General features: G+C 39.6%; 1 protein-coding gene across 7 annotated transcripts in view; it reads right to left on the bottom strand.

Annotated features, from left to right (window-relative positions):
- camk2d2 (calcium/calmodulin-dependent protein kinase (CaM kinase) II delta 2) overlaps positions 1-22991 on the bottom strand; it is a 45341-nt gene extending 22350 nt beyond the window's left edge. For 6 of the 7 annotated variants that reach the window (XM_074630174.1, XM_074630177.1, XM_074630176.1 and 3 more), the window contains exons 1-2: positions 22519-22932; positions 17860-17954 (exon numbers count right to left, since the gene is read on the bottom strand). In XM_074630174.1, the coding sequence (XP_074486275.1) occupies positions 17860-17954; positions 22519-22580 (157 nt within the window). In that variant the 5' untranslated portion in view covers positions 22581-22932. Of the gene's footprint in view, positions 1-17859; positions 17955-22518 lie in introns of all 7 variants that reach the window. The other variant, XM_074630179.1, reaches the window with a different exon arrangement.
- Positions 22992-27150: the final 4159 nt, after the last annotated feature.

Below are 27150 nucleotides of genomic sequence, written 5' to 3'. Positions count from 1 at the left end.
TATTAAAAACGTACACTATAGTGTACAACAACACAGGCTCCGTAGTCCGAAACCAAGACGGCAAACTTTATTACTCCTTTCAAGGCAGCGCAGACCAGATCCACTCCTCCACTACCTTTCACAATAAAAGCCCTAGACATTTACACTGCATAACTGTTTACCAGAAGCAAATTCACTCAGAACATTGTGCTAAAAGGAAACTAACTCTCTAAATTGATAATCTTATGAAATGTGGGTCTGTGGTTTAGGCTATACAACAAGACTGCCAGACACTGCTCTGGGTCAATATAGGATCCAAGTTTTGGCCTCTGCCTGTGCGTAACTATTCAAACTTTTTATTGAAAAAGCGTTGTGTGTCGCAAATTTGCATTGCTGCCGGTATGAATAGTTTTGAGGCAAAATATTTGCAGGCGAGTATTTTGGTGTCATTTATTCGTCACTCCACCGGTGTATAAAGGCCTTCAGGTTTAATATGAGCTCCTGCAAGGGGCTTGCAGGTTCCTTTTGCTGCCCTGAGAACAAAATATACTTGCAAGGATACCAATGAAATGTAATTTCACATCTCTTAAGGCTGAACCGAAATCTAATAATAAAGAGGTTTTTCTTGCTCTTGTCATTTCTTTGCTCTTATAGCAGACTGGGATTGGGTGATGTGATAATATTCACTGCGAGACTCGCGCGGTATGGTTGCCAATCAATTGAGTTGCAACATGACAACATTGTCACTGCCTTAGTGGATTTTTGTATCCATCACACGATGAAGTACCTTGAATAGTCAGGTATTTCATTTAGTGGATTAGCCAGAAACAGACCATAAAACCTGCAATAACTGATGATTTTTTGGGCACTTTGAGGCAGCGCGCAACAAGCCATGAACACTGACATATCACCCCAAAAAAACACACACAAAGTTGATATGGCGATTGTGTTTGGAGTCGTGTATCTGACCACCGGGTGAATGTAAGTCCAATATTCACTTTCTTTTAGCTCTGTTTTTGGTCTCTACCAACTCGTGAGAAAAATATCTGGCTTTTTAGCTGCTAAATGCTCCACTATATTCATCAGTTAGTTGCTAACTACGTCTGTCTGCTGTTTGGTGCTGAGCAGGTAGTGTACAATGGGTTTTTCTAAAACTTTTTCAGTGAAAACAGCTGCCTGCTATGGCCAAAAACCACACTATGAGAGCTGTGAGAGGACACCAAAACAGTAAAGTTGCAGGCCAAAAAACTGAAACTCACTAAAATGTCTATTTCAACCTCAACACACCATGAGGGATTGGTAGTTGACCTATTTCAGCAGTGGACATTTAACTTAAATACTGTATACTCTGCTTATTTTACTCTATATTGCATGCATGCTTGCCAACAGCAAAACCACCAAACTCCATGAGCTGAACACAACACAGTCTTCAAGGAGAAACAGAAAGGACAGCAGGTATTAGGGTTACTGTACTGCGTCCATGTGACCAGAGACAGGGTGCTCACATGGCAGCCCTCAGAGAGACATCGCTCCTCTATGAGACCAGACAGATTTTTATCTGACTTTGTTGAAACAAGAAGTGACTCTCAAATCTCGCTGTCAGAAGACACCAAAGTCCAGTGACTCTGATTCGGAACAACTGAGTAAGAGCAGCAGTCGTTATAATGAGTGTTGCAGCACGGCGTTGAGGCGACCCATTTCGGCTTTGCCTCGGGACACAAAGCGCAAGAGCAAGAGAGAGAGAGAGAGAGAGAGAGAGAGAGAGAGAGAGAGAGAGAGAAAGAAGAGCAGCGGGTTCAACTTTTTTTTACAAATAAAATAGGACGCCTATTTTTCACTCTCATCCGTGTCTCCTTGCTCCGCTGTTCTTGATGCTATGGAAACTGTGGACTCAGTGCAGCTCAGAGGCAAGACCAGCAAAGAACACCCGGCCGCTTGTTCCCATTATAGATACAGGTATCTCTTTGTTTGTGTCGGTGTAGTGCATCTATAGGAAGCGACAGGCACACACACAGACAAAACTTAAGGCAGCAGTATACTTTAAACGAAATGGGACTTGGTGTGCTCTCAAATTCTCGGTTAAAAAAAAATGCCAGTAGAGTACAGTGTGTTCACTGTGACTGAAAGACTGTTTGCACCAGAGGGTGGAGTTTATCAGTCGCAGAGAAAGAGATGAAGCCAGAATAAGATCCCAACAGTGGAATGCAAGACAAATACAGGATGAGATGTAGCTGCTCTACAGTTAAAGCTAAAAATACAGGAGGAAGACGTTGATTTAAAACCTGCCCTGGTACAGTTAGTTACAAGCACAATAAAACAGAAAAGGAGATGGTTTGGAGGAAGAGGTAGACGTGTGCCAGTTAGTTTCATGATCTACTAAAACAATTTTATTTATATAGCCCAATATCACAAATCATCAATTTGCCTCAGGGGGCTTTATAATCTGTACAGCATACGACACAATGCTATAAATCAGAGAGGATGACAAAGGTGTAAATAAACAGCAGATGAACTGTGTTACACCCCAACACAAAAGGTAAAGCTCAATTAATCACAATCACCTTAAGGGGTGGTGAAGAAGACCGTGTGAAAACTTCTGACTGCACACGCTGCAACAAACGCACCCTGTGCTCTTTTGTGTGGTCGCAAGTCCACATTATTGCCTGTGAGAACACGCCAATTTTGTTTGAAGTGTACCGCCAGATTTACAGACGAGCACAACAGCAGAGAAGCAGACAGGCATCCTGACAGGCAGAGCCTGAAACAAGGGCAACTCAGCCACTATTTCATGATTAGCAGGACCCTTATATTTTATTTACAAGTTTATTTAACAGGGATCACGTACAACAAACATTTCAATACTTGAAATCTGATGCATCACACAAGCATATTAGCAGGGTCACTAATCTCCCCATCTCAGCCTCGTACCATGTTACTGAATGACACATAATCTCTTTGATTCTCTCTCAGTCTGATTTACCTTTGCTTTGAGTTAAAAGCTTAATTTTAGTAACCAGTTTTCTTAATCTAGTTGTCACTTTAAGATTTTTGTTTTTGGTTATACACCAATCCTTTTTTTAGTGTAACAGCGTCAACTTGCATTGTTGAAGTACATGCTTTTCTCTATTTTTTCCCTTATGCATAGGCTACTATAATTTATTCAAGTGTTTGTATAGATAATAATATACAACATACATACATAATCTTTTATAAAGACACAAATAGTCACAATCTTTTGTTGTATGTATGTCAAAAATCAACTTCCTCCCTGGCTTATATAATGTCTCTACTTTCATAATTCATCATGACAGCGTTCTACAGCAGACACATTACTAGAAAGCATACAGTACTCTGCTGAAGTTAGACTGGTCCATATTTTTAGCCTCCGGCCTTTCTCCTACGTACTGTAAATATATCTGGCATCCCACACAGATACATAACCACCCAACCCCCAAAAAAGTTTTTTAGATTTTTGTTGTCTTCTTTTGCGATGTATTTGAAGTCCTCCGGAATGGAGCGTTCATGTACAGCAGGAAAATTTGACTTTCTTATTCAGACATAGTCTGCAATGTTTTGTAACCGACCCTAAAGTTTTGAATGTTGGAGCTCCCAAATGCAGACATCGACCAAAACAACTAGCTGCTTTGATATGTTGCTTTTATCTGTAGCAGAATCTAATTTTAGTATCATGATAAGTAATTATTGTTGCTGTTTTAGGCCTATGAAGACAGAATAATATTATTACTCCGTGACAAAATTGTTTCTCTTTGAAGCAATTAAAACACCATGCAAACACTGCTTTAAAGGTGCATTCAAAGGCGGTCATGTTAGGTTTGGTTTTATTTTTCGCTGTGCAGTAAACGTCTGTCACATAACAGCCTCACTCCCTCTCTCCATCAATTTCCACCTCCACTTTTCTTTCACTCTCTAGTCTGCACTCTCTCCCTCCTCCACAGGTAGTCCACCTCCCAGCCGGCTGGACATCTGTTGTCTAGCAACTCCTGCACCAATCAGAGCGTCAGGACTCTCCTCTCCTCTGCAGTGGAACCAGCCTTGCATGCAAATGGCCGACATCGAGAGTTCACACACAACTATCAAACTACAGGCAGGAAAGCACAAGTAACTAATTCTGTGGGAGCGTACACACTTTATAAAAGGACATGTTATTTGAACACATCTCCTTTGGAACATCAAACCATTTAACCCGTAACACACAGAGCACAGACTGTGGACATGCATTAGCACAGAAAGTAGAAAAGGGAACTTTACAGATCCTGAATTGCAACAGTTAAGTGCCAAGATGCTTACGTACTGAAGAAGCCTAAAAGAAGAGAACAGAGTGCACTACCAAAACCCACACTAAATGTTTGTCTACATTAGATGCTTTTGCTTAGACAGTTGCTTATGCATGACATTGAAATAGTAACTTTGTTTTGAAGCCCTCTGCAACTGCAAGATGTATTTGACAGCAAGATGATGCTGTTGTTGTGGGAGACAAGAGGCTGCTGAAAGCTCTGCAAAACTTGGAAAATGTGTTTACGCTGTAATTGCGATGAGTAAGAATACAACTATGCTTGAAACCTAGCTCTGTTAGAAACTTACTGTCTAACAGAACACGAGACTACAGACCATAGACTGTATATAAGAAGTGGACATAGTCACCGTGACGTCACCTTTTGGTTTGTGGACTGACATTTTGAAGCAGTTTTGTAGCCTCGAGTTCGGCATTTTGGCCGTCACCAACTTGTTTTTTTGCAACCAGAAGTGACACAAGAGGGTGGAGCTAAATACAACTGAACACCGAATAAGACATTTTCAGGTGACCAAAAATGTTACAATTAACTTTCATGAACTGAAAACACTGTGAAGGAGTTAAAGTAGTAATGCGAAAACACGGCCGACTCCCAGACCGGACAACGCCGTGGTAGCGACCTGTCAATCACAAGGTAGCCACGCCCTAAAGCACACCCTGCTTTATGGTCTATTTGACTCTAAATGGGACCATAATTTACTAAAAGAACATCATGCTGTATTGAAGAAGATTTGAAACTAACGATTGACACCATAAACTCATGTTTACGATGTTTATTGAAACAATAAATCAAGTGAGAAGTAGATTAATTTTCTCAAAGACATCTATACAATCAGACTTCTTTGTGCAATCAGAGGAGTCGCCCCCTGCTGGCTATTAGAAAGAATGCAAGTTTAAGACACTTCCTCATTGGCTTCACTTTTCAGACCCGGATATAGCCCGCTGCTACAGACACTAGCTTAAATCGATAAGCTGGCACAATCTTTGTGAATGTTTTAATGCAGTTTGGTTGAGGTCTGCTCAGGTTTTAGCACATTTTGCGTCATAACAAGAAGGGTGCTGGGTTTGTCCTGGCCCTTTCTATGTGGAGTTAAGTTCTCCCTGTGCAAACTTCAAAGATATACAAGTCAACTGTCCACATGTGAGAGGTTTGATTGTCTGTATGTTAGCCTGTCAGAGCATTTTTATTTTTGAATGGACTAGAAAATCCCATTTTACACCTTCGCCTGAAACCAATTTCTGCTGCAGTCGACTCTGGAATTTGCCTCACTCTCAAAAAGTCTCAGACTGACAACAATGGGTTCTGACTGGCTGACAAAAATGCTTTACAATACTTTAATGTACCTGTGTGTCTGTGTGTGTGTGTGTGTGTGTGTGTGTGTGTGTGTGCAAGTTTGAGCCCTACTGCCACCGCCACTGGTGAGAGGCTTTTTGCTTATCATAGTTAAAACTGACAGCAGCATTTCTGCATAATGTGAAGCCAATGTAATTGTGCAGACAAATGTGAAGCTCCCCCAGTCAGCTGTTATCATTCAGACCTGATCTAAGCTGTGTGTCTGAATTTCTGTCTGTATGTTACTATGTGTAGCAGTGAATGACTATTCATATATAAAGTAAGACCATGACGATTGGTGATTAAGACATAATCTACAATATACTAAATTGCTTCCTGGTGTGAAGATTTTTTTTTTCCTTCAGTCAACGTTGTTTTTTTCCACTTTTTTTAAGAAGTTAAACATGTTGGAAGTTGTTTTTTTTTATTGATAATTAGGGCTGCACAATTAATCAAATATTAATCGCGATCATGATTTTGGCTTCCCACATATTGACGATTGAAATGTGTGCTTTGCTCATAGAAAACTGCTGTATATCATATCAAGTGCTTCCTAAACTAACAACTGGCCACCAGGGGGCGATAGAGATGTTTTGGCTACACTTTTTGGGAACAGTAGTGCCGCGGCCTGAATGTTGTAGATGCAGTCCACAGTAGAAGAAGTAGTAATATACTGTATATTATTCGACAAATAATAATAAAACTTAATTGCACTGAAAAATAATAATAATAATAATAATAATAGTCAAATAAAATTGTAAAATTGCAATAAAAAAATAATTTGTCACTAAAATCTATGAATAATCGTGATCTCAATATTGATATAAAAAAACATTGTGATTAACATTTTGGCCATAATCGTGCAGCCCTATATATTGCTAGTCTGCTTTTATGCCAAGAAAAATCATATCACAATATTTCGTTGTACCAAAAAAAAAATCCAAAAGATCTGTTGTGAAATCTAACTTTAAGAAACACTGTATGATGCAGTGCAGTTTTCAATGATGGTTCGTGGTAATCACAAAACCGTCTCAATATATAATTGTGTGGTAATTATATATTGCTATTTTATAAATGCAGCAAATTTAAAAGGACAAATTCTGAAATGAACACATGCAGCTCTCATTTGAGCCTACTTGAACGTGGAGCGAACAGAGGTGCAGGGACGCTGGTGTGCTGTATGGCCGTCAGCTGTTTCGCTGTCTGTAGGACACTGACCTCTTGCATTTATCAGGTCATAAACCATCTTGTCTAAAACAATCTATTTATTGGTGTCAGCATTGCAAGTACTTAGCCTCTGTCCTGCTCAGATTAGGATTTCACACTTCATACCATATTTAGGACGGTCCGGTTGTCATCAGCGTAAGTGGAGCCTCCTATATGTCTCTTTTGTCTCTAGCACTTGGAGATATAGAGCTAAATTTTTGCGATAACCACATTAAACAACTTGACAGCAACAGTCATATATAACTAAAGAATTACCTAAAGAGTCTACCAACATTAACTTTCTACAAAAGTTACTCAAACTCTTTCGATATAAAACTTTTATGTGACTTTTCATGGTTACGTTTCATGGCTCATTGAAAAGTTATTGCCAAAGTAACAAACTCAACTGGAAGAAACATATTAAGTGCATTTCTTTGGTAAGCCATTAATAAATGTAACATATTACTTTGTATTTGCTTTCTTTTTTGAGTCATGCAAAGCTGCTATTGTAACGGCAACTTGTCTGTTAAAAAAAACTGCTGAACCCAAGCATATGGTGTAATATGCTGTGTTTTTCTGCTGTCAAACCACATATAAAAAAAAGCCAAGCGTTATGAGGCTATCTGGTTGTACCCAGAAGAGAGACATACTGCATATTCAAGTCAGAAAATGAATGATAAAAAGCAAACATTTAAGTCCTTGTATATGTGTTTAAGGATGTCGTAAAACTATGAATGTTACTATGACAATTACTGAAGAATTTGGAGAGGGCAATGTACTATAAGTATCCTTATTGCAAAAATAATCATCCAAAAAGTCATTAAGAACATAGATGTATGTCAAAATGGCAGGCATACATGTACCTGGTGAATATTTCCTGTCACTTTATACATTTTATTGCTTGTTTTTGTTATTTGCTTTGACTTGAATCATCCTTCAATCCTGTTTTTTATCTGCTGCAAAACCTTTTTGATTTGTACGTGTAAAACCTGAATCAAAGGTTGCTGTTAGCTAACATAGTATTATCAAATTGGCAGCTTGTTTTTATAGCTGTCATTTTTGCGGTCTGACTCTCTTTTTCATGCCTTTGTGCAGGCAGGAAGACGACTTCCCTTAACTCTGAAAACAAAAGTATTCTACATTCAGGGACCTGTTTGCTGACAGAGTTTGCTTACACTTTACAGAGTGTTGTGTTGAAAAGTTGCTGACAAATTGTCCTTACTCTGCAAATCCATGCCAGACAAACCAGACCCCATCAAACTCTCACCTCTATTTCCCTCTGTCTCTCTCTCCACTGCTGCTTGTTTCTCTTCAGTCAGTTTCTGATGTGTCGCGTCTGCAACCGCACTGCAGCAGAGCGCACTGCTCTGTGTGTGTGTGTGTGTGTGTGTGTGTGTTTTCTTTGTCTTTTGTAGTTTGACGTCCTGTAAATCTAAAACTACCAGATTTAAGGGACAGACAGAGAAGACACAGGCAGACATAGAAAGCGAGAGAAAGAAGATGTAAGGGACAGGGATGGAAATAGAGGCACACAAACACCTGACAGAGTAATAAAAAGAAGACAAAGAGGCCAACATGTACGGAGCGGTGTTCACTTTAAACATCCTGTCCTTGGTTTGTCTCTTCACTCTGATTGACAAAGCTATGGTGGTCATCTGATTTCTGGCCTTTTGTATCAATCAGATCAGCATAATATTGTCAAGCACTTCACTGAAATGTCACTGACACACACACTAGGAAAAGAACAATATGTTTTTTGGTCCAAAGCTGATATCAACAGTTTGCAATTTCTATTTCTTGATAACTAATATACCTACTGGTTCAAATTGATGGGCAAATATAATCATTGGGATTACATACCTCGACTTGGTATTACGACATGTAGACCTACGGTAAATGTCTTTAGCGTCGACTTTGCTGTTAGATGGTCGGTTAATTACGTGGCTAGTAATGGCAGTGTGACCTGTATGCTACAGAGAGACTTCACATTGAGAGGAACACTTTATTTAATGTGTAAATGAATAGAAAGGTTAGACTTCTTTAACTTTTGCTGTATTAAGAGATGTAAAGTCAGGTTACTATCTGTTATAAATTCATCTGTATTTGTGTCTGTATTAGATGCAAACTGGAAAGGGGGAATAAAACTTGAAGAAGAACATTGAATTATTTTTTTGTACAGTAAAATAATCACATAGAATCTTGTTGCCGTATTATGTTAATACAGATAATTTTTTTCAACAATAAAACTTTGCTGCCAAGACTAGCTTGTATGCTTGAAGTTGAAAAGGTTGATTAAAGGACCAGAGTATAACAATTAGAGGGATATACTGGCAGAAATCGCCTGATAATAAGAGTCGTTGTGTTCTTGTTACCTTAGAATGAGCTGTTTATATCTACATAGGGAGTTGGTCCTCTCTCCGGCCGATACACTAAGCCCAGGTATCTCTATCGGTATCGGGACTGAAAAAGTCTAATCGGTACATCCCTACTCTGTCAACTACTTTGACTGTTGGTCAGACAAAATTAGCAGTTTAAAAACATCCTCTGTGAATTTATGATGGGCATCATTTAATTAATCTGTTTAAACGATCAATAATTTAATCAATAATGGCAATAAACCTTAGCTGAAGTCCTAACCCTAATGCACACACACAAATCAACCCACCACCCACACACCACAACAACAGGGTGCTGGAACTGCTCTGCACCAGTTTAATTAAGAGTTTTAATTAAAAAGATGTAGTGGGGTGAATGTAACATCCTCTGCGGACAGCGGCTAAGTAGTCCTCATCCATACGGTTCCATGCTACCACCCGCAGAAACCCGAGGGTCTAATGAAACCATACAGGACGCTGAGACACCGTCACCCTCCGCTGGTTTCCAATAGAGGAAGAATTATGAGACTCTTTGCTTTCTCTTCTGAGCAGAAACAAAAGGTGGCTGGTGTCAGAGATAAAACTGCCCCCGGAGTATTGCCGGGAGCCTCATAACGTACGCTAATGTCTGCCTTTATCTTATCCGGCGTAATGCAGCCGCGCGCATATTAGACTAATATGTCAAAGTGGTTTAATCAGAGGGTGGTGGTACTGTGGACACGTCCTGACAAGAAGAGACACAAATTCCCATTTATAATCACATATGTCGACACAAAAAGCAACAGATTTAAATGCAGCAATGAAGCCCTGCAGTACAGTGAATTCTTATATTATGATAATGGCTAAAGCACTCATATAAGAAGCAGCGCTGATAAAGAACAATGGCAGCATCAAGGTATCAAAATACTGTTATCAACATTACAAACGGGGAATGTCATTTCTGTTATTTAAACGACAGTGATAAAAGCATGGGTGTTGTCTGAAAATGTTCCTTTACTTGATAAAAAAGAAAAGAGGACACTGACTATGTAGCTGCCTGGTTACCACATGAGCTGGCATAGCAACCAGAAAAGGTTTCCGAGTAAGGTTACTTATGTAACTTTCCATGCAAACTTTGAAACTGTATAAGCCAACACTCAACACACCACTGTTGCTCTAAACACTTAAAGGAAAATTCCACATTTTCTACATCTACCGGAGCAAAATTCTTGCTGCATTAATCCACAATGCCTTCCAACAGAATAGGGATGTTATGAGAACTGATATTTTGGTACCAAGTCGACGCCAAAATTCTGAAAATGTGACGATACTTTTCTACAGTACAGTATACAAAATACAGTATTAGGGCTCGGGTTCAGGGTATCTTCTTGTTATCTGGTTTAACTAACCCAAACAGACGAGATCCCACTAAGCGGTCCTACGACGGTGGTTATCAACTCGGTAAATCAACCCAGGGTTTCTCATTCTGGCTATGAGCGCATTCACATAAAAGGGCCGGTGTTTGCACTATATGACCAATCACAAACATGGAAAAGTTTGCAGTCAGCAGAGTGACATATTTTACAAACCAAGAGCAAACTATAATATCAGATAAATAGGAAGAAGTTGAGGCCAAAAGTAATACCGTTACACACAGATGGCAAAAAAATCACCGACTGTGTGAATGATTAAATTAACAGACTGATAACATCGCTGCCCCGTCTAGAGCACAAGTAGAACTGACTTGCTTCAGGTGTTCTGTTAGATTAATGACATGCTTATTGTATAGTATAGAAGAATAGAGGTTTCTTCATTAGTCCCTTTGGACATAATGTGGCGTGTAGGACAATTTAACCTTCTTTCAGCTGCGTCCCCGACTCCGGCGGTGTGAAACAGACTTGGGAGCAAATAAAAAAATAAATATAAAATTGTATTTCAAAGCGGTAAGCAGGCTTACTCTCATGTGCCAGCTGTCCTTTATGCATGTGGTTGTTTAAACTGTGTTGCTTTTAGCCTGGATTCTGATTGTATATTCTTTGTATTTGTGTGATATAATCATATTGCGCACTAAGCTTTTGAGATTGGTCTGTAGGCGGTGCTTTTATATGAATTGATCTCTTATCTCGAACATAACCTGCTCCGCTGCGGGTTAGATGTTCAGCATATGTTACCATGGCGATCTACCCCGGTAAGAAGTGAACCACCGTCGTAGGACTGAAAACCCAGGGTTAACCCTAAAGTAAACTCGCTAACCCCAAATCCAGCTTCGTAGTACAGGCCTCTGCTTGGCTAAATAACAGAGCTCACAGCCAATGTACGGAGGTTGCATTGAGTTACACTGTGATGCGTTCAAGCTCTATTCAGTAAAAATGTAAAATATTGGGTGAAGGTAAATTATAATGTTATTATGATGTTTTCAAATGTAATATTGTAAAATGTAGTTTTTGGCGAGAAATTTGAGGTGGACCATCTGGGATTCATTTTCAAAAAACAGTATGCAAATGATAATAAAGGAGTGTTTGTTGAAGTACATGAATTCATTGTTCTATTTTTGTTTTTTACCGTGGTATTCAATCGGGTATCAAGAATTAGGGAATTTCACTGGTATAGGTATCGATTACTGCCTGAACTTTCCATCCAGCTGATTCTTTGACTTAAAGGTGGGTGGAGCAATAGCTTTAATGAAATGAGAGCAAGATGTTTTGCAGCGACACCGCATTCCACGCCTACTGCTTGTCAGAAATAGTGGTATCTCTACTTCTTCTGCTTTTGATTTTGGTCTGCAAGATTTTAGAACATCAGTGAATCGAAATGGGACTTGTGGAGTAGCACTGATATTTAGAGTTAATGTTTTAGAAATGGAAAATGTTTCTGCAACTTTGTGGCAGTAGTGCTATATTAGGGCTAGGCAATATATCGATATCATATCGATACCGTGATATGAGACTAGATATCATCTTAGATTTTGGATAGCATAATATCGTAATATGGCACAAGTGTTGTCTTTTCCTGGTTTTGAAGGCTGTATTACAGTAATGTGATGTAATTACCTGAATTTACCAGACTGTTCTAGCTGTTCTATTATTTGCCTTTACCCACTTAGTCATTATATTCACTAGTGTTGAAAAATATCAATATTCAATACCAGTTTTGATACTACAGGGAAAAATTTACACAACTTTGAGGGCATCAAATTTCAGATTTTTATTAAAAGACAAATAGTGGTGTGTGCATCAACTCGCTGTCAGAGAGAAGAGAGAGCAGAAAGCGCAGCTGGTACTCGTATATCAATACTGTGGAAAATGAGTTTTGAAACCGTTTCAAATATTCAGTATCATATGTATAAAAACTTCAATATTTTTAACAACACTAATATCTAAAATACTGATGATTATTTATCAAAAATCTCATTGTGTAAATCTTTTGTGAAAGCACCAATAGTCAACCCTACAATATCATCGTAATATCATAATCGAGTTATTTGGTAAAAAATATTATGATATTTTATTTTCTCCATATCGCCCTGCCCTATGCTATATTCATCTCCTACTGTTTGAATAATAAATGAAACAGAAATGCAAGGCACATTGTTATTAAGTGTTTTAATGTGGATTTCACTTGAACGCCTCCCCAAGTGCTCATACTCCAGTCTTGATATGGTTTTTCTGGTGTAAAAATAATAATGAGGTCATTATTATCTGTGACCTCTGTCTATCAATATGTTATAATATCAATCCGTTTCATAGCTGTTTCATGGTTCGAAGCATCAGAATAAACTATACACTGCTGGGAATGTGTGAGGGAGGAAGAAGAGGAGGGAGGACAGAGAGGAGGAGAGAATCGTTAGGGGGAAAGGGTAAATCAAACAGATAAAATAACAGAGGTTGAAAAGGACAGAGGCAGAGAGAGAGAGAAAGGAAAAGACAGACGGAGGTGCAGTACTCTGTAATTAAGAACACCCTCGCTTTCTACAGAAAGTCTATACTCTTGTTAGTCATACTGGAGGTTCTTCCTGGGCTGAACGATCAATCATTTTTATATCGAGATCCTGACATTTAAGAACACAAGAGCTGACATTTTGATTATAGCTTATGTTATTTACAACGTTTTAAGAGGGGAACATTTTATCTGGTGTTGATTTTAGCAACCGAAACTGTCATCAGAAATATTTCACCAGATCTAATTAGCCGTAAATTAAACTAGGCTGTTGTTTGGTTAGTGTGCTCTTTGCATCTCGATACTATTTATGACTATCTGCTGTATCTATCGGACAAAGTTGTTTTTTTTCGAGAAAGAAACATTTTGATGTTTTGAGATGTGGAGTAGACTCTGTCTTTCAAACCGACCAACAGAGGGATGAGTTTCTACGTTATTAACCTAGCATCATTTTCAGACAGTTACTGCAGGTAACAGCTAGCTAGGTACTTATCGAGGTTGTGAGACAGCAATCAGAATCCTTACATTAAACCTTTAAGCACCTAATATCATTGTTTTAGGGCTGTGAAGTAGCTTGTCCTGTCAGGTTCATTCTTGACCTTAAAAATAGTAGTTTGACATAAAAAAAAATCTTAACTCAAGGTATACTCGTCAGATTTCTTCCAGAGCTTTCAGGCACATCTAATGGCCTTTAACAGTGGATGGAGTTTACTCATCATGTGTCCTAAACTCTATCTAATGACAAACGCCATGAGATGTGGCAAAAAGCTCCAAGAAATCTAATAAGTAGAACTGGATAGAGGAATATTTTGTCAATCTTTAATAGTATCATCAGACGAAATGTAACATTTTACTAAAGGTGAGCTAATTTCATAAAATATTTCAATTACACACATTCAAAAACATCAGTTCTACAGTTTCAGGCCGATGCATTTTGAGCATCGACTGAAACCAAAAACCTATAGCTCCTTTCAAAAGATGGAATATTTTCGATACTGTGTGTGTGTGAGATAGAGAAACCGAGAGCGAGAGAATGACCAACGTTTATTTTTAGCACCCAGTGAGTCATGTGATCCCCCCCCTTCTTCCCACTGATCCCTCCTTCCTTTCCTTCCTTTCCTTCCCTCCTATCTCTCTGTCTCTCCCCCTATCTTTCTCTCTCCCACAATCACATCCTCTCCCTCTCCTCTTCCCTTCACTTCACTTCAGAGTGAGGCGAAACAGAGTCACAGTGACAACGGAGGAATAAAGACCATAAGAGAGGGAAGACAAATCTTCATCTTTCCTAATGAGGGAAAACTACAAGAGGAGCGTTATGCAAAAATAAAACATGCACACAAAATAAAAATAAATAAATATATATATATATATATATATATACACCACTGAGGCTGACTGGCTTACACCTCAGCAACAGCTATCATCTCTGTTACCATGACATCTCCACATAACAGAAATAACAGCAGCACACCCCTATTACCACAGAAACTGTCTACTATGAAGGAGGGTCAGTTACGGATTGGTGGATTGGACAGACATCCAGCCAGGAGCAACGATAACGCAGTCTCTGCAGTAGTGATGGGACTTTACCAACATGGTACACTTCCAAAGAATTAAGAGCAATAATTCAAATAAGAAAAAAAATGGGAGAAAGAGGATGATAAGCATCATCAACGCTTTATCAAAACTAAACTGTCAAAGTCAACGTGATAATAACGCGATGTTTCGGTTGTAGCGGGCTCAGTTTTAAAGCTAGAGTGAAGATACTGGCATCATATGAAACTAGAAAACCTAAGGAATCCATCCATGTCCTACTAGCTTGTCGCAAAGGAGGTTAAATAACGCTCCAAACGAAAGCTAAATTTTGGCGAAGAAAAACTGGCATGGCCATTTTCAAAGGGGTCCCTTGACCTCTGACCTCAAGATATGTGAGAAAATGGGTTCCACTGACAGCTGTTGTTGCCTGTTGTGCTTCAGTTTGCCATGTTATAATTTGAGCATATTTTTTATGCTAAATACAGTACCTGTGAGGGTTTCTGAACAATATTTGTTTGTGTTGTTGATTGATTTATAATAATAAATATGTAAATACATTTACATAAAGCAAGCATATTTGCCCACTCCCATGTTGATAAACTTGAGAAATCTCCCTTTAAGGTACATTTTGAACAGATAAAAAAATGTGTGATTAATTTGCAATTAATTGCGATTAACTGTGGACAATCATGTGATTAATTGCAGTTAAATATTTTATTGACAGCCCTAATCAAAACACATAGTACTAAATCTTTTGATTCCTCCTGCTTTGTAAATGTAGCCCTTTTTCTTTACCCTATCTGCTTATCACTCCCACAATGCAATGCAATTCTTACACAGCGAGACAAGCGGGCCTTTTTTTAAAATTCAAAGCATCTTTATTGCAACGGATTCAAACCTACCCAACTGTTAAGACAAGCTGAAAGGGTCGCATAGTAGGCAATGAGGCTAGTGCACTGATACACAAACACACAAACAGATGAGGGATTACACACACACACACACAAATGCACATTTGCACCATTTGCACACACATACGCACACACACACTCAGCACATCACAAGCAAATACAAAGTGACAAAAGAGAGCAGACAGAGTCATAGTGACAGGACACTGACGCATGCATGAAGGGACAAATATTCAACTGCTGTGAGGGATACAGCGTGCACAAACACACACACTTAAATGTTGACTTTCCGTTCTCTCTTTCTTTCCCTGATTATCCGTCTCTCTCTCTCTGCTTCCTATCCTTTTCTTCCCCTCTCTCCCTCTCTCTCTCTCTCTCTCTCTCCACTGCTTCCTCTCATTCACTGGCTCATCTGCTGCTCTTAATGAAACGCTGCATAATCAGGATTGCAGATTGCAGGACTGTGACTTGTCCTATAGTCCCACCACACATGTGCATAACCAGGAACACCAAACACACACACACACACACACACACACACACACACACACATACACGGTGCCTTGATCTGCCCGCTTTCCAGCCACCAATCCTACCCTAAACCCTTTTCAATTTTATATACTCACACATGCTCTTGCATAGGCACACACACACAGTGGTGGAGTGGGGTTGAAGGGGGAGGTCATGATCCTGCCAGAGAGAAGGGAATCAGAGTTGCAATTCTAGGGCTTATCACGGAAAGAGGGTAAGACCATATCTGACACGCCAGCATGCCCGGTATGTAAACCTCTATTCACACAAACACGCACACGGAGGAAAAGGACAGAGAGAGAGAGAGAGAGTGTATCGGCACACCCGCAGATCCTCATGCATATGAGGTGAGATAACCCTTTGCAGTATTTTTGGAAAATCTGTCCCAGCATGCAAGTGGTGAGACACTGATCCGTCTGCCAAGGTGTCTATTACCAACACTGCACTCAGCAAGCAGGAGGGTCAACACGGGAAGAAGAGAGACAGGATCAGTGAGGGAAGCAGAAAGAAAAGATGAAGGGAGCGAAGAAAAGGAGAGATAAGAAACGAGGCAACGGAGGAGTAAAGGCAGGGATAGATGGTGAGGTAGTAGAGGAGAAAATGTGCAGGAGGGAGGGGGCGAGTTGAGTAACCCGGTGAGAAATATGACAACGTCTTGTAACCTCAAAAAAAGAGAGAGCAGATATAAAAAAAAAGGAGAAAATGCAAAAATAGGGAAGAAGAGTAAATGCAGAAGAGCAGAGAACATGGAGAGGGAGGATGCTGAGGAAGAGGAGGAGGAGGAGGGAGCTGTTGGAAAGGAATAAAAGGTAAAATACTGCAAAGAGGAGGACTGAGTTGCTTGTTAATACACATATACTAGAAGAATATTAAACAAAATTGCATCATCACAGTGACACTATAGGCAGTGGCAGAACAAGTGCACAGCAACAGCCAAGGTCATTTCCAGTAAATTCTGACATTTCAGTCAGATGGCTCAGCTCACATCTACAGAAGCCCGACTGCTTGGTTATCACAAGCTGTGACAACACGCACCATTGGCTGGAGAGAAGGGGGGAACAGCAAAAGCGCAACACGCCATTGGTTAGTAATCACGAATATGCTGTTGGCGGTTCCTGGGTCACGTGTGTGTGTGTGTGTGTGTGTTTGCGCGCGTGCACGTTGTGTGTGTGTGTGATTATGTGTATGTGTGTCCCAAGCCCGAGGCAACCAGGCCAGCGGCTACAATTACAGTGACGGATGTGAAAGAACTGGGTCGGCTTCGCAAGAGATCTGCCCCTGGGACTACAAGACCAGCCAGAGCCCTGAATCAATACAGAACACATGCACACGCACGCATAAGAGCGCACACACACACACGCACACACAAGGTTGTATGTGACAAACATTTACATAGAAACCAAAGGACAGAAATGACTAACACAAAAAGGAAGAAGAACATGTACCACAAAGCACAAAAAGTGCAAGTAAACGCAACTACAGCATTTACTTGATGCTGTTTTCTTCTGCGTATAAACATAAACTAAACCAACTAAAGTCCAGATGAGTCTCTGACCTTGTGTGTCTGTCTCTCACTCAATGACTTTCACTCTCACTCATATGAACTTGTTCCCTCTCACAGCCCCAAAGCCTGTTTCGGGGGCAGCAATGTCCACAGCTCACCCACGCATAACTCGGTGACACTTTGGGGCATGTTTTTTTTTTTCCTGCTCACGTGTGTTTCTGTATATGACTTGTCTTTCTGTACATGTTTGTGTTTCCTACCTCGGGCAGAAAGCTTCTTGGTGTTGATGATTTTTGCAGCAAATTCCTGTCCAGATGAGATCTTCACACACCTCCTGACCACAGAGAACGCGCCCCTGAAAAGAACACACACAGAAATACTTAATAATGTATTCAAAAAAGCTTAAAGTAACAACATACTGTTTTGTACATGTCACCAGAGGGGTGTAAGAAAATATCAATACACTTGAGTGTTGCGATATTATATTTTGTGATACTGTATAGATTTTCAAAAACACTATTGATTTTTAATTAATAATTTACATGCAAAGATTTGTGGCAGACAGTGGCTCAGATTGCACAAAAAGTAGTGCTATTATTTTTTGTTTTATTTATTTTGTTTGTATTACAGGGATTGTGATACATGCAAACGCAGATACCACTCTTCTGATTACATAAAATACGTGAACTTTTTTTACCCAGATTTTATGCATATATGGTGGTGCTTTATACTATGACAGTTTTCCTAAAATTAGACTTAAAAAATCACAATAAATCAACTTGCTTACAGTATCGCAATATATCACAATATACTGAATCATAACCCCTGTATCATGATACATATCGTATCACCAGATTCTTGCCGGTACACAGCCCTATTTTCAATACAGAGGCTTAGAAAATCTGAGATTAGTGTGAAAAACCTTTCTTAGGCTTGAGTGAGTCTAAGAAAGAGAACCAGATACTTCTGATTGATTGATTGATTGATTTAGAGAAAAGACCGTTTCAGTCTAAGCTTGGCAGGAATCAAGCTAGTCTGGAGGGACATGTTTCCATGGTAACTTTATTTAAACGTATTGCAACCTGCAGGATTTGCTGAAAATAAGCAAAATGTACTGAAATACACCTTTAACGGATCATTTTGCTTAATGAAACAGCCCTCAGATGTCATAGGTGAGTAATAACAAACACGGCTGTGATAAAATATAAGATTCACAGTCACATTTTAACGTTAAATTGCACACAAAAGCACGGATGCAGCATCTTCGCAGCTACTCACACTCACTCCCCCACACCTACTCTACAGTACACACTGTCCTCATCGCTCCACGAGACCATCAGCAGCAACAAGCGCGCGCCTACCAGCCCTCTATTGCTGAAGCCATGTGTGTTGTTCTGGTGTTTCAGGAACATGTATGAAAATCAAAAAACTAGGTCAGCTATATTTGAGGGTGGAGAAGAGCAGAGTGCTGCATCTCTCATCTCTAAATGCAGCCATGGAGACGTCCGCCTCGGCTCTGCTCGGCTCTGCAGCCACGCAGGCCGCTTTGCTATTCAACCTCCATCTCTGTCTGTGCACGCCTTCTCTTTCAAATAATAAAATCTGTTCTCATCATCCCGTCTAGCTCCAGACAACATCAGAGATATCACAAACAGTTAGACACACTTGGATGCAGACACTAGAGAGACAAAGCAGAGAATACTCATTACCTCAAATGAACCTCGTCTTTTCACTCACTGTACCTCTAATGGCTGACAACTGTGGTGTCTGTAAAATGTTATATTATTTGGTTAAATCAGTGCAACGATTTGAGAAATAACTGAAGCTTTGTAATCACAGCTGAGTTCATAGCATGATGTGTACCATAAACATGTTATCTAACATCCTCTGGAGTGAGCAGCTTGCCACTAAAGCTTACCTCTAATTTATAGAGGATTTGGTAAAGGAAATGGTCAAAACATGTTATATAAGAATTTTACTTGACTATCCTGCATAGTTGGGCAGCATGGCACTGTGAAGTGCATATGCTGAGTCTGTACAGTGCTACATGGTAGAATGTACAGTAGCTGCACAGTAAAAGTACCTGCGCTTTTGTATTTGAAAGTTAAGAAAAGGCAAGGTTCAAGGATAGCAGCAAAATAATCTTTGATGAGGATGTTTGTGTGTTTTTTTTCAAGTTCTCAGACTAATGTTTTAAAAAAAAAACACTGTACATGACAAGCTTGTACCATCTGATTATGTAATAACGTTTAATGCTTCACAAAGATGAAAACATATTTGCGTAGGGATGCAAAGTAACCAAAGGTCACATAAACTCACAAACTCATGAGACTAAATATAATCAATTTCAGGACATTTTTTTAAATTTTGATACAATTCCGATGCTGTATTTTCCTTGCTGTACCGATTGTTTTGCATGTCTTAGTCCAATCACGTGAATCACAGCTCACCATTTTGCAAACCATGCTATGCTTTAGAAATTTGAATTCATTTTTTCTTTAATTTCACTGGAAATCCAATTCTTTCCCATACACTATTAAAATCTAAGAGCAGACTCTTTAAACTCTGGCTATTTAATATTATGTTTATTTGTCAGTTACTAATAATGTTATTGGGTAACAAAGTGCAGCCTTTTTAAATCATTCTGCAATTAAACTGCATAACAACTCAATAATAATGTAACAAAGGTCTCCTTTTTGATTTTCATATTGAACGGGCTGTTAGGAAATATACTCTCAAACTGAAAACGCATTTGAAAATGTATGATTGATGGATGTTGTTAAAGGTGCTACTGTAAATGCGAGATTGGAGCATTTCTATTGCCTCCGCACGGCTCTCAGCATGGCGATGGCTGAGCTGACATCTCGCAGCTAACGGTGCTGACAGCGCAAACGAAGCAAACACCAGCGACAGTGCTGACAGAGATAACAGCGTAAACCTGGCGGGGAAGCGGAAGGTGGGTACTACGCTTCCGCAACGACACCGTTGGTCAGTACGGCGTCCTGAGTGAGTGCAGAGTGGCGGCCATGAGCTTTTGCCAATGGGGCACGCTCACATGCACGAACATGCACTAAAAGGATAAACCTTGCAAACACACCGGTATGGTCCTTTAACGGCTGAATCTTTGGACAATTTTCTGAACGAATCAGTTTATAGTTACTGTATTTAGTTCACTAACATTGCGTAAATATCTGCTGAAATAATCATCTTGGGATAATTGAAACAATAACAATATCCAGGTATTTGGTCAAAACTAGTAGGATATTTTCATTGCATCACTACTAGCCAGTCTACTGTACAGTATGTCAGTGTGGGGGGACGATGCTGCTCACAGTAAAGGGAGAAGGTGAGTTAAAAGCTACTATAAAAGCAATATGACTGCATTATTAATGACAGATGGTGTCAGATGCACACAGCATAGGATCATGAACGCAAGGGGTTCTGAGGCTGAAGAGGAGTACTCTTCTTCCTCACTAGAAACACAGGCTTCCATCAGAGATCTTCCAGTTAGAAGAAGAAGAAGTGGGAGACACTGGGTATAACTGGAGAGTACATGCTTCTCTCTCTGCTTTGACATCTGGGGCACACTGACCACAGGGTGCTGGCTGGGCAGACTGCAGGTCACACACAGGTATCCAGATACGCAGCTAGGTGGATCTCTCTGCACTGTTAAGAATTTCCCAGTAAAATAACAGTAAAGAACTGGCAGCAGGGTTGCCTTTATGTGACTGTAAAATTAACATTATTATACTGTTGCTGAAATTTACAGCTTTGTACTGTTAATGAAAAATACAGTTTGAAGTGGTTTTTTTATTCATTTCACAGTATTTTACAGTTAATTTACTGTTTAAAGATACATTATATAGTAGTTTTTCACCTTTCTTTTACATTATCTTACTGATTTGTTTTAATGCACTATTCAGGTTGTATTTTTTACATACATTTTAATAAACATTATTTTTTGCCTAGATGAATAGACTTTAGGTTACAGACATAGGAAGAGTCACACTACATACAATTAAAGGCACTTGTTAGGAAAAAGGCTATAATAGACTTGTTGACACTTTTCCCAAAATGTATATCTATAGCTGGCTACAAGCACAGAATGCAAACCAGAACAACATGTGAGTGAAGAACAATAAAGCTAATTCACTGATTTTACAATCATGTACAATGTACAAGCCTCACATGAGCAGATCAGGTCCCAGAATTAAAAAAATACTGCATGAAACTGTTACTGATGATACTTTAGACAGCTGATCAGCAGTAAAGTGCTGTTTTTTAAGAATGCATTATAGCTCAGTTAAAAAACGGCCTATGAGCGTAATTTAACAGGTTTCTTTTGTATTAACAGTAAAGCACTGTTTTTAGCAATAACAGGTTAATACTGTTGAAATCCTGCTGTAAATTAACAACAATTGTTTACAGTGTGGTCTCTCTGTCGGTCTCAGGTCTGAGGGATCCCCCCTGCCTGCTTGTGTCTGATAATTGACCGCAGCCCGGTGCTTTGGCTGGGTGAATGTGTCATCACCAACTCCAACTACATGGTCTGCTGTCGCATTACCGAGTGTGTATTTCTGTCACGCGGGAGGAGGAGGAGGAGGATTTGGGTAGAGATGGAGGTATAGAGAGGGAGGGGGTGGTGGGTTACCAAATCTCACCATTTTACACACCCTGATGCATTTTCATGGGCTTCAAATTGAGGGATTAAAACAAATAGGATGCCATTTGCACAGGGCCTGCATGATACATGAGTGTATTTAGCACCTCCTGCATCTTCATGGCTACACTATCAGCACACACACATACAAAGACGTCCCTAAGCCAAGCGGCCTATTACATAACAGGCTTGACATTTCCTACAGAGATGATGATGCCAGATGATGATGATAAAAAAAAAAAAAAACAGGCTTCCTTACTTCCCCAGCTCCTCGAACAGCTGATATTCGTCGGTAAATCTCGTGCAGATCGTTAACGCCATCCTTCCTGCTCGGAGAGACTCTCAAACAGTGCAGTATCTAGGCTATCTATCTATCCACCACCACTCAAGTCGTCGTCAACACCGCCCGGTTTTGTCTCCTGGACCAGCAAGCCAAACGGAGGGATTCATGCACAGCTGAAGCGCATCAGCAGGAGCTCTGGTTGGGAGGATTTCTGCGGCAAAATGACACTGCCTGCCTGGCTGCTGCTGCGACTGCTTCAATCTGTTGTTTCTCTGTTGTCTTCACATGCAGCGGCTTGTCACAGCTCGTAGACGCAGCATTTTGTGTGCATTCCGGTATCTCTGGTGTGTGTGAATGTGTGTGTGTGTTTGTCCGTCCAGTGCTTGACTGTCGTCTCTTTGCGCGCATCAGACGCACTACCGCACCTACCCCCCACCGGCTGAGCGCTCACTACCGCCCCCTTTGCCTGCATCCTCACACAGGCAAAAACAAACAAACAAAAAATAAATTAAATTAAATAAATTAAAATAAATTAAAATGATAATGATAATGATAATGATAATGATAATGATGATAATAATAATGATAATAATAATAATAATAATAATAATAATAATAATAGTAATAATTCACATGTTTCAAAATTCATATTTTATTGTATTATTAGGGGCTGTCAATTGATTAAAATATTTAATTGTGATTAATCGCAAATTTTCAAATTTTTTATCTGTTCAAAATTTACCTTAAAGGGATTGTTTGTAATTTTTTACAGGTATAAATCTACCGGGTCGGGATCACATGCGCGCTCGCATATGCGCGCTCGCCTATAGATATAGATAGCTTATACTGTACTGTTTGTGAGTCTCTATAAAGTGGGCATGTCTGTAAAGGGGAGACTTGTGGGTACCCAAATAACCTATTTTCATCCCTTTGGAAATGGCCATGTCAGTTTTTCCACGTCAAAATTGAGTGCAAGTTCGTAGCGTTATTTAACATCCTTCCCAACAAGCTAGTATGACATGGTTGGTAGCAATGGAATTAAGTTTTCTAGTTTCATATGATGCCAGTATCTTGTTGCTTTAAAAATGAGCCCAGTACAACCTCCGAAAGATCAACTGCGTTAATGCGTTAAAGAAATTAGTGCCGTTGAAACAAATTTGCGTTAACGCATTTTTATCGCGTTAACTTTGACAGCCCTAGTATTATTATATCATTGTCAATATTAACAGTGCCATAGGTACATGTGCATTTTTTATGTACCTTTAATGTAGCTACCATTCTGGAAAGAAATGACCATGCAGTTTATTTAAATCAAATTTACCAGGAAAGTTCTGGGACTGGGGGCTACAAAAGTTAATTATTTAAGCATTTATTGCTAATTCAAGGCTGAAACAGAGGTAACAAACTGCATTGAAGCAAAGGAGCAGTGTGTACGATCTGGTGGCATCTAGTGGCGAGGTTTGACGATTGCAACCAACTCAAACTTATAGAAACTTATACACACGAATGGCCCTATAGAGCCAGTGTTTGGTTTGTCTGTTCTGGTCTATTGTATTGACATAGCGGCCAGCTCCGTGAAGAGGACCCGCTCCGTATGTAGATATAAACGGCTCATTCTAAAGTAACGAAAACGACAATTCTTATTTTAAGACGATTATACACTAAAGAAATTCCATAAAAAACATTTCTGCTAATAGAGCCCTCTAAATGTTACACGCTGTTCCTTTAATGATCAGTTTATTTCAGTTTATTACATGTTTTCTTAGAATTGTAGTTTTTTGTGTGGGAATATTTTTTCATCATGTGAAAGTAAAGCTGGTACTTAGTTATCATACGTAAGGCACATGGATGGAGTAAATACATAAAACTTTACTTTAACTTTAAACTTATTCTGCTAGTAACTTTAAACCATATTATTTCCTCCTGTTCCTTTAAAGAGATACTCCACCAGCCTAAACTCTTCTGTGGCTCTGGAGAGACCTTTGTCAAGTCTGAAAAAATAACCCTTATGATGTCATCCGGATTATTCCGGCTTGGCCTCCGAGATCACACATTTTTAAACAGAAGGTTGCATTACACGCTGAGGTAGAGCTGAAACTGACAATTATTTTCATTATTGATTAGTCTGCAGAATATTTTGACAAAGCTATTACAGATACAGATACAGATACAGAGAGCTTTATTTATCCCCGAAGGGCAATTCAGTTTCTGCAGTCCACCGAAACATATACACACATTCATACTGCACAATCATCATTGACAGAGGGAACACAGTAGGTGGCATATGGGTAGGTGCAGAACAATAAAAGTACAAGATTAAAAATTAAAAATCTTCGCAATAAAAACAATGAATACAAGAATAAAAACGAGACGAGATAAAAGAATAACGGAATAAATAAATAATTAGAATAGAATAAAGTGCCAAGAGTATTTGCACATTGCAAATTGTATTCCAAGAATGTACCTAATGCAAACACAGACAACCGTTATGTGGTTAGTGCAAAATAATTGTACATTCAAAGTAAATAAAACATTTTTTTGTTGTCGTTCATCCATGATAGTTACTCTGCGTTCAGCAGTGTAATGGCGGAAGGAATGAATGACTTGGAGTAGCGGTTTGTCTTTCTGTGAGGCGGCAGATAGCGCCGTCCTGAAGGCAGTAGTGTGAACTCACTAGACAGGATTTGGTTGTGATTAATAATGTTTTTGGCCTTCTGGAGGACACGTTTCTCCCAGAGAGAGTTTAAGTTGCTCTGCTGGGCTCCGATGATTTTGGAGCAGACTTTCACAATGTTATTTAGGCAATTCCTGTCCTTCATAGACAAACCGTTAAACCAGCAAATAAATGAAAAGGTTAAAAGGCTCTCAATATATGACAAGTAGACAGTGCACAGAATAGATCTACTCACACCAAAGGAGTTGATTTTCCGCAGCAAATGAATTCTCTGTTGGCTTCGTTTAACAATGGACTCAGTGTTTACATCGAACTTGAGATGAGAGTCAAACACTGTGCCCAGGTACTTATAAGAGTGCACGATGTCAACATCGTCGCCATGAATTATACTCTGAGTGGGATTAATCTTGTTTTTTCTAAAGTCAATCACAAGTTCTTTAGTTTTTGAGACATTAAGATCAAGATAATTTTTGTCACACCACTCGACAAAGGCAGGAAGAGCGCAGCCATGATCTGACTCTGCCCCCTGTAGGAGCGACAGGAGTGCAGTGTCGTCTGAAAATTTCACTAATAAGCTGCCCTCCTTAGAAGACCTGCAGCTATCTGTGTACAAAATAAAAAGCAATGGCGAAAGGACGCAGCCTTGCGGAGAACCTGTATTAGAGACCGAGGTATTAGACATAATACCATTAACTAAAACCTGTTGTGTTCTGTCTGTTAAGAAGTTTAAAACCAATTTTAAAAGCTGGTGAGGTAGGTTAAAATGAGATGCAAGCCTCTCAATCAGAATGTGAGGCTGCATCTTATTAAAAGCTGAAGAAAAATCAGCGAATAAGAGTCTGACATGAGCTTTTGGTGTTTCCAGGTGTCTATAAACTTTGTCCAGGATAAAGAGTTTAGCGTCTTCCACTCCTTTACCTGTTTGATATGCAAACTGAAGTGAATCCAGTTTGCCCTCCACCAGGGAAAGAACCTCTTCCTTTAAGATTTTCTCCAGGTTCTTCACTACCAGGGAAGTGAGTGCAACAGGTCTGAATTGGTTTAATTCCCTGGGGTTTTTAACTTTAGGAATGGGAATTATGGTGGAGGATTTCCAAATTTTGGGTAACTGGCAGCTGTCAACACAAATCTGAAAGAGCTTAGTGAAAACCTCACTAAGTTGATCAGCACAGTGGTGCAAAGTGCGACCACAGATGGCGTCAGGGCCAGAAGCTTTCCTTGTCCGCGTTTTCCTAAATAAACAATTGACCTGCTCTTGAGATATCAATATATCGCTGTGGAGTACCAGGGAGTCCCTCAACCTGGATACATCCTGAGTGAAGTCAGACCTTTCAAACCGCGAGAAGAACAAATTAAAAGTGTTCGCCAAGTCTACATCCTCAACTCCATTAATGCTAATAAACTGCTTGGATGTATTTGCTTGCTGATTAATAGAGGCCATAGATTTAATCCCCTGCCAGGCTGACCTTAGGTCGCCATTTACGTACTGACTTTCTATTTTTTCTTTGTACTTGGCTTTAGCCTTGGCTATTTCAACCTTAACCTCTTTGGAGACAACCTTCTTCTCCTGAGGGTTGCCAGTGAAAAAGATCTTTTTCTTTTTATTAATAGCAGATTTAAGATCTTTTGTTACCCATGGTTTGTTATTGGGAAAAATAACAACCTGTTTAGAGGGGATTACAGAATCAACACAAAAAGTGATGTAGGATGAGACAGTTTCTATAAGTTCATCAATGTTATCACCACAAGCATCAAAGAAGCCTTGCCAGTCTGTGCAGTCAAAACAGGCTTGGGGGGAGGAGATGCTGTCCTCTGTCCAGATCTTAACAGCCTTCTCCTCTCTCTCCTGGCGTCTGAAGCATGGTTTATATGTAGGCAGTAAAAATATGCTGTTGTGATATGAAGCTCCCAAAGCTGGCATAGGTATGGACTTG

This window comes from Sebastes fasciatus, chromosome 3 (assembly GCF_043250625.1).
Source record: "Sebastes fasciatus isolate fSebFas1 chromosome 3, fSebFas1.pri, whole genome shotgun sequence".
Lineage (NCBI taxonomy): Eukaryota > Metazoa > Chordata > Actinopteri > Perciformes > Sebastidae > Sebastes > Sebastes fasciatus.
The sequence above is the reverse complement of the archived record's forward strand: the minus strand, read 5'-3'. Positions and strand labels throughout refer to the sequence as shown.